Source organism: Microtus ochrogaster (assembly GCF_000317375.1).
Source record: "Microtus ochrogaster isolate Prairie Vole_2 chromosome 6 unlocalized genomic scaffold, MicOch1.0 chr6_random_2, whole genome shotgun sequence".
Lineage (NCBI taxonomy): Eukaryota > Metazoa > Chordata > Mammalia > Rodentia > Cricetidae > Microtus > Microtus ochrogaster.
In genome coordinates, this window is record NW_004949095.1 from 11,382,369 (window position 1) to 11,390,866 (window position 8,498).

Sequence of the window (8,498 nt, forward strand, 5' to 3'; positions counted from 1 at the left end):
AATGGGGATGTTCGTTTGGGAATTCACCAAGGCCAGCTGGCCTGAATCTGAAAAAGCATGGGATAAAACCGGACTTGCTGAACATAGCGGACAATGAAGACTACTGAAAGACACTTTAGGAAATATTCAACATCCTTAGCCATCAGAAAAATGCAAATCAAAACAACTCTGAGATTCCATCTAACACCTGTAAGAATGGTCAAGATCAAAAATACTGATGACAGCTTATGCTGGGGAAGTAAAGGGAACTCTTCTCCATTGCTGGTGGGAGTGCAAACTAGTACAGACACTTTGGAAATTTATATGGTGATTTTAGGAAACAACCTACCTCAAGACCCATCAATATCACTTTTGGTCATATACCCAAAGGATGTCCAATATACCACAATGACATGTGCTCAACTATGTTCATAGCATCATTAAAACCCGGAAACAACCTAAATGCCGCTCTACCAAAGAATGGATAGGGAAAATGTGGTATATTTACCCAATAGAGCACTGCACAGAGGAAAAAAAAATGACATCTTGAAATTTGTGGACAAAAGGATTGAGCTAGAAAACATCATATTGATTGAGGTAACCCAGACCCAGAAAGACAAATATAATATGTATGCACTCATAAGTGGCTTTTAGACATAAAGCAAAGAAAAAACAGTGTACAATTCACAATTCCAGAGAATCTAGACAACAAAGAGGATCCTAAGAGAGACATACATGGATCTAATCTACGTTGGAAGTAGACAAAGACAAGATCTCCTGAGTAAATTGGTAGCAAAAAGGATCATGGGAGAGGGTAAAAGGAGAGTGGAGAGGAAGGGAGAGGAGTAGAGAAAAATATATAGATCAATAAAAACAATTTTAAAAAATTTTAAAAAATAATAGCTAGGCTAAACTAGAATTTTCCACACAAAAATATTTAATGTTAATTATGTGTATGCATATATGTATCTCTACGTGTGAATTTGTACACATGAGTGTAATGTCCATAAACGCTAGAATAGGGTGTTAAATCTCCCAGAGCCAGAGCTACAGGCAGTTGTGAGCTGCCTGATATGGATGTTGGGAACCAATCCTGGGCTCTCTGCAAGAGCAGCAGGTACTCTTAGCCACCGAGTCATCTCTCTCACTCTAAAAATTCTAAGTGTTAATGAATACAAAATCACAGATTATCCTCAAAGAACAAAACAAAATCAATCAAACAAACAAAACAACCCAGCAATTGACAGACTTGCTCAAATTCACAACAAAGTGGGTGTGAACACAGTTGTTTATAACTTTTTTAACTGTCTCCCTTGTCAATCCCCTTCGGAATATAATCTACATTCAAGGTTGTTTTCTTTTTTTTTTTTCAGTTTCATTCACAGTACTATTTTAAAGCCTAGAGAAACATAACACACAGTAGCTGCCTTATGCCCTTGCTGCATGTTTGAATGATTCACAATGAAAATAAGATAGCAACAGCGTAAATCAGATCATGCAATCAACAAGCATGACCTAGAAACCTGCAACTCTAACTAGTGAAGACACGCTCTCCAACATGCATGAAGCACTTATGAAAATCCAGAATGTGCCAGACCACAATACAATTAAGTTAGAGACAAACAACAACAAACACCAAAATTCTGTGCATTATAAAACGTGAAACACATTTCTGCATAACTCAAAGGGAAGAGAAAACACTAAAAAAAAGAACTGAACACTGATGAAAATATTATAACCAATATTTGTGGAAAGCAGCCAGAGACAATAAGGGTACCAGCTGGTGAGCTATACATCCAAATGACAAAGTAAACATGAGGAAGATATATGGCAGGAAGTGAAAAAAAATATTGAAGTAGAAAAAAAATTTACATCATAAAGAAAAAAATCTAAAGCTGTTTCTTTGACAATAACTCAAAACTCTGACAAGGGGATCACGGAGTGAAAAAAGGGACAGTTTAATATCAGAGATAAAGACACCAAGTCTCAGAGCTGGATATTGGTGGTGCACACCTTTGATCCCAGCACTCGGGAGGCAGAGGCAGGTGAATCTCTATGAGTTCGAGGCCAGCCTGGTCTTCAGAGCAGGTTCCAAGGCAGGCTGCAAAGTTACAGAGAAATTCTGTCTCAAAAAACAGCCAACAAGCCGGGCGGTGGTGGCGCACGCCTTTAATCCTAACACTCGGGAGGCAGAGGCAGGCGGATCTCTGTGAGTTCAAGACCAGCCTGGTCTACAGAGCTAGTTCCAGGACAGGCTCCAAAGCCACAGAGAAACCCTGTCTCGAAAAACTAAAAAAAAAAAAAAAAAGCACAGCCAACAAAAAATTCTCAGAAACATCTGAGATATTAAAAATAGGAAAGCAATAAGATACTTAGAGAAAATTTATTTGAAAATAGATTGAAGAAAAAAGTATAATTTACATAAGCTGGCTCAAATAAAATATAGACTATCTCTACAATGTGCAATGACTAATAGATTAAGTCAGAGGTAACTGTCTACTTGCCGAAAACACCTTTTGATACTGGTGGTTCATTAGCCCCAGTTCCCGGCTGAGGCTCCATTGACAGTGGATGACATGCGGGGGAAGAACAGACAAGTGTTTTTAGAAGTGTGGCCCCTGGTAGTTTGACAATGTTCCAGCGGATGGCCCCATACCCATTTGGATAGGGGCAGCTCCAATTAAACTTGGTGTGTTAGAAAAACATTACACAAATTTTGTAAGAGGTGGGGAAGTAGGGGATGGATCTGGGAGGAGTTGGGGGAGGTAATAAGGGGAAACAGGATCAAAATACACTGTACACGTATGAAATTCTCAAATACTTATTAATGAAAATTTCTTTTAAAAACACCTTTCGGCTAGATGATTTTAGCAATGACTTCAACCAAAAAGCCAATTAGCAATTAATCCCAGTTTTAAAGAAAATGTTCCAAAGAACAATTAGGGTTAATGCCATGGGATTTCATGAAGCTAAGAACCTTGAGACTCAACCTTGCCAACCAAGGGTATTTTTTGGAGCTCACTTTTCCTTGTGAACATAACTGCAATAAAATACTAGCAATTTTACGTCAAGAATGCGTACTACATATGTTCCACCATGACAGTAGGAGAGCAAGGATGATTCCTCATTAGAAAACCTAAAGTGTGTTTCACCATACAAGCAGATTATAGCAGGAAAAATTAAATAGCCTTGCAGGTGGAGATACTGATAAAAACTGATCAGCTCGCCTTGCTTTGAAAGTGTACAAAGTAACCTGAGAACCAAAACTGCAAAAAAGGCTCCTCATCTGATATCGGATATTTTTCTAAAAGGACTTAAATCTAAAACCTTTCAAAGAATTCACTTTGAAATCAGAAACAGGATAGGGACTCCCACTTAGGATCAATACTGTCCTGGCAGACCTGGACAGCACAAAAAACATTCAAGGGGCTCAAGATTTCAAAGAAAAAGATAATGGCAAATATGTTGCTTGGGGCATCCGTGTCCTGGCAGAGATCCCTGGGGGCTGACAAAATTTAGTATCTTTTTTAGAATTCAAGGATTCCAGAAGATCTAGGTTTTCTGAAATCTAGAATATTACTGTGGTGACTCTTTTATACTTTCTAATACCCACAGTTGTAAATTTCTTTCTGTTCCAAGCTCTTTAATAACTCAACCTTTGGACAGATGGAGCATTACAATATGTTGACTTCCAGTTCCTAGAACTTGCGCAGAGCACACCCTTATGATGACTGTGGGATCTTCAGATTCTCCAGGGCGCAAGAGCTATGAGCAGTCCTGAGCTCTGAGGATCACTGCTGCTCTACTAAGTTTCTTTACTCATTATCATTTTCAATGGTAGGTTTTTCTTTCTTTCACTTTCATGTAACACCAGGTCCTCCAAAGGTTGGGGGGGGGGGAATCCCATTTCACAATTTCACTGAAGAGTGGTATTTAATTTTCCTTCCCCTTGATTCTTTAAATGGTTCGCTCTTGTGGTTTTTCCAAGTATTTTTGTATTCTGAGTCACTCTGAGCAACTGACTGGGAATGTAGGAAGAAGTCTCCTTGTGCTGTTTTGATTAACTGTGTGATTGACCCTAGGCTTGTCACTGAACCTAATCAAGTAACTTCATTTATTGCTAAATAAAGATAGAACGCAGCCTGGAAACATGGGTTAGAATTAGACCCTGCCACCTGGTGACTCACTTCTCATTAACTTACACAGATTGGGCTTTTCCTGTAACATTTCCATTTGAGGGGAAAACAAAACAAAACCCCTTTATTGTTTTTGTCTGACTATAGCCATTTCCACCCATTTGTTGTTTAATTCCACTGTTTAGTTTTACTGAAGAGCGGGATCATGGAGTGATGGTCGGTGGTTAGCACTAAGTCAAGCCTTGATGCTCTTCAGCGGCAATAGAAGGGAGAACAGGAAAATGCCACAAGAAATATGCAAGAAGGGATGTAGACCAAGGTCCTCACTCAGCTTCCTTCTCTGGGTTCAGGTCTGAGCTGTGTGATCTTAAGAAAGACAAAAGAATTGAGACTCTGCTTTCTAGTTTACAAAATGGTCATCGATCACCCTCCATTTTTTTTTTTTTAGCCTTCTGTACAATTGTTTTAATTCCTCACTCCCCAGCAAAAATAAAAACAAACAAACAAAGCCACGGTGAGGATTTGTAAATTTGTAAACAATAAACCCAGACAAGGACAGCCATAAGGTTGTAAAATGGAGTTTTAAGAAATGATTTGGCAAGAATTCTGTGCCTGCTGGAAAACCAGGAAATAAACCAGGATTTGAAGATTGTTTTGACTCGATGTTTTAATTTTTTGAAGCTATAACCCATAGTGGATGCTAAAAATACCAAACCAGCCTAAGGAAAACAAGTATAGTGATACTTGCCTGTAATTCCAACACTTGAGGGAGGTGAAGGCAGGAGGATTAGGAGTTCAAGGCCAGCCATGGCTACAGCACTAACTCCAGGCTAGCCTGAGCTACCTGAGATCCTGACTGGGAAAAAAATACAAAATGTGAGCAAAAAATTCTTAAGCCAAAAGCGACTTCACTGTCTTACCTTTGTTCTGTGTTAAAGAGAGCAAAGACGTGCTTGCTGGACATGAAGCCCTTCTCCACATCCCGGACTTTGAGGTTGTCCAGAGGAAGCATGTATTTCTTTTCTTTCTCCTGGTATTCAGGGGTGAGAGGGAAAGAAGACTTTAGCAAAGCAGCGCACGGACAGCAGCACACCTCCCAAACTGACTACCACTCCATAACGCTTGATTGCATTACCTTGACGCCATCAAACGCTACTTTTACACCAGCTACCAAGAGACAGGAGGGTTCAGTGATTCCCAGCACATGGGTTGAAAGCCCAGGGGTGGGGGAGGGGGAGTGTACGGGAAGGACTCTGAGATGGAGAGAACACGTGCCCCTCCATCCCTTGCCCCCTCATGTGGGTCCCCTTAGATGTTTGGAAATGTTAGTTTGATATTAAGAATTTAGCCATCTGTTAATATTTAACAAAAATGTTCTGGTCCTAATTCAATGAGAAATGCCAGATGGATTTCATTTCGCATTTTATTTGCAGCCTAAGCAGTTTTGATAGCCAGCATTGGCAGGGGAGTGTGGAAGCCCAAGGACCCTGGTATGAAATACCCCATAAACTGAGATAAAACACAGAAAACCTTTCCTTCATTTGGGTCTAATATAAAGTATAGATCCACAAAAAGATTCTTTTACACAACTCAGAATTTTTTTTTTTTTTTTAGCTTACTGGGGAAGAAAACCCCATTAGGATTAGATTAATTCAGACAATTCTTTATAAAGACTATGGCTGTTGGAAAGGCAAGGCTTGCAAATGTGACCAAACCAAATGCCAAAGAAGACTGGCCTAGGGACAATGTGTGTGTGTGTATATATATTACAATACCTTGTATTATAACTACAATGTATAAAATAAAAACCCATAGAACAGGCAAGAGGCAAACACTCGGTTTAGGAAGCATAGTAAAAACCCATTACCAGATCACATTAGCATCACTTGCTCAACAGTAGCCCTCTGTGTGAGGAAGAGAGAGACGCCAGAGCTGGAGCACATACTCAGAACTCTGATTCTGACACATCTGTGGTTGCCTATGGGAACTGTGCCTCACACAGGATGCTTGCCAGGGGCTTTGCCGCTCCTCCAGCATACAGGCTGCTTGAGCGCTCATGGCTCAGGAGCAGAGCGCTTGCAGTGTTTGATTGCGGGGGATAACACTGATCTTGCCATTTTTCTGCTCCTAAATTAGGGGAAAACTGAGGAAAGTACATCAGAGTAGTCCTTTCCCCTCTCCCCTACCCCCAAAATAATAATAATAATAATAATAATAATAATAATAATAATAATAATAATAATAATAATAATAAAGCATGACTCTATACTTAATCACAAAAATAAGAAGGTGGAAAGAAAGGGCAGCAAAAGTTGAAGGAAGCTGGTTGGAAAACAAAATGGCCGCTCTGGCAAACAAAGCCTTCAAAGCAATGAAAAAAGATAAAAGAAACTCAGCGGGAGTGGAGGAGGCCTCAGAAAAAGATGCAAGAGCAGAGTGCGCTGTGAGCCCATTTCAGTATTTCCTGTATACAATTGATAATTTATTCATAAATGCATGGATATGTTAAATAGCAAAATATATTACTCAAGTAAATGAGGTATCAGAGCTGAGTCCAACTTACTTAAAACACTTGTCAAACTATTTTCGGGCAGAATTCTAAGAGGCCAGTCTAGATTGAATAAAACCCTCTCCAATACATAATCAAATGAAAATGCTTAAGACCCAGAGAACATTTTTTTTTCCTTTTTAAAAAAATTGGATGGCTTTCAATGCCCTAAATTTAAGCAGCTGGGTTTTCTTAATGCACCATCCTATTCAACCTTTTGAAATGATGGATTGGCCTTTTTAATAGGAAATCTGCATCTCATTGTAAAGATGGAACACAATGTCCTTGGCTCGCGTTCTATAGAAGTAGGCCCCCCTTTGTACTCCAGTCTTCAGCATACAGTGAAGACTGACAAGCCTGCTGTTCACATCAGCTATTCACTGCTGGGGAAGACATGCAGACGCACACAGGGAAATGGGAAAAGTAGAGTCTCCACTCTCAAAGATGAAGAATTAAATGCTGTATTTATCTAAGATTTTTGCGGACACAGTGCTAAATTATTTCATAATCATAAGTTTTAAGACTGACAAAGATGACGGTTTCTTTAGACTGACTTGGGTAATTAAATTGTAAGTAAAACAGAATTAAATGGAGCAGCAACAACACCAAGCAATGAAACAATACATCATGGGTATGTTTGGTGGTTTGGGGTTCTGGTTAAAAAACAATAATAATAATAATAACAACAACAACAACAACAACAACAAAAATCTGGAATTTCAAATAGCTTAGACAAAAAGGCTAGAGGAAGGAGAGATAAATAGAACTATCATTTCTAAAATGTAGTGAGACTTAGCACCATCTTAATTAAGAAATTTTTAAGTAATCTGTCAGTTCTAATAACCCACTGTCCAACATAATAGCCACCAGCCACAGGCAGTTATGAAACTACTTGAAATGTAGCTAGTTAAATTGGGATATGTGTAAATACAAGACAGACTCCTGATTCCAAAGATTCAGCATGAAGCAATAAGACTAAAAATGATGTATTTGCTTGCATATTTGCAAATGCCTGATTCTAGAGATTTAGTATGAAACAATAATAAAAATTATTTATTTGCTTGCTTATTTTTTTAAAAATTACATATATGGGTGCTCTGGATGCATGTATGTCTGTGCATCATATGCAGGCCATGGAGGCCAGACGGCAGCATCACATCCCCTGAAATGAGTTAGAGATGGTTGTGAGCCACTCTGCAGGTGCTGGGAACTAAACATGGGTCCTCTGGAAGAGCAGATACTGCTCTTCACTAATGAGCCCACCAGTAATATTAATCAATAATCTCAATGAAAATTGTATAATCTCATCAATATTTTTATATTAGTTTTAAGTTGAAATTATATGAATATGCTGGGGCTTTTATTAAACATAATTCTCCTGCCTATTTTGTTTTCTTTTGAAGGTGGCTGTTAAACCAATACGAATGACACGTAGCACACAAGAATTTCTTTGAACAGTATTGAGCCTTCCTTACTCTATTCACTCAAGCGCTCTCCCTTCCTGACAGCATATTCTTTACGGAGCTCGGCACCTTTCTGGTGTGTTTTCTTCTCTCGCCTTCTTCGTTATACAACTTGAAACTGTTTGACACTTTCCATGCTGTCCCAGGTCTCTGGTATCTACAGCACCAGGATGAGAATTTAGTTTTTCCGAGTCTTCAATGGCTTTCCCTTATTTATAGAGAAATACTCACTAAACGCTCTCATGTGACACCTTCAGACACCTACAAATTGGCCCCATCTTAATTTATCAACAGTTCCCTCACTTTCTTTAAGAAATATCCTACTGCACATACTGGCTTTGGGGGAGCCTAGGCAGTTTGGATGCTCAACTT

The 8,498-nt window shown here is 39.1% G+C and overlaps 1 protein-coding gene across 5 annotated transcripts in view; it reads right to left on the bottom strand.

Annotated features, from left to right (window-relative positions):
* The window catches only part of Dnm3 (dynamin 3), a 495,066-nt gene that overhangs the window by 127,402 nt on the left and 359,166 nt on the right, over positions 1-8,498 (bottom strand). For all 5 annotated transcript variants that reach the window (XM_005363963.2, XM_005363962.2, XM_026787594.1 and 2 more), the window contains one exon: positions 5,036-5,145. In XM_005363963.2, coding sequence (XP_005364020.1) covers positions 5,036-5,145 — 110 coding nt within the window. The remainder of the gene's footprint in view (positions 1-5,035; positions 5,146-8,498) is intronic.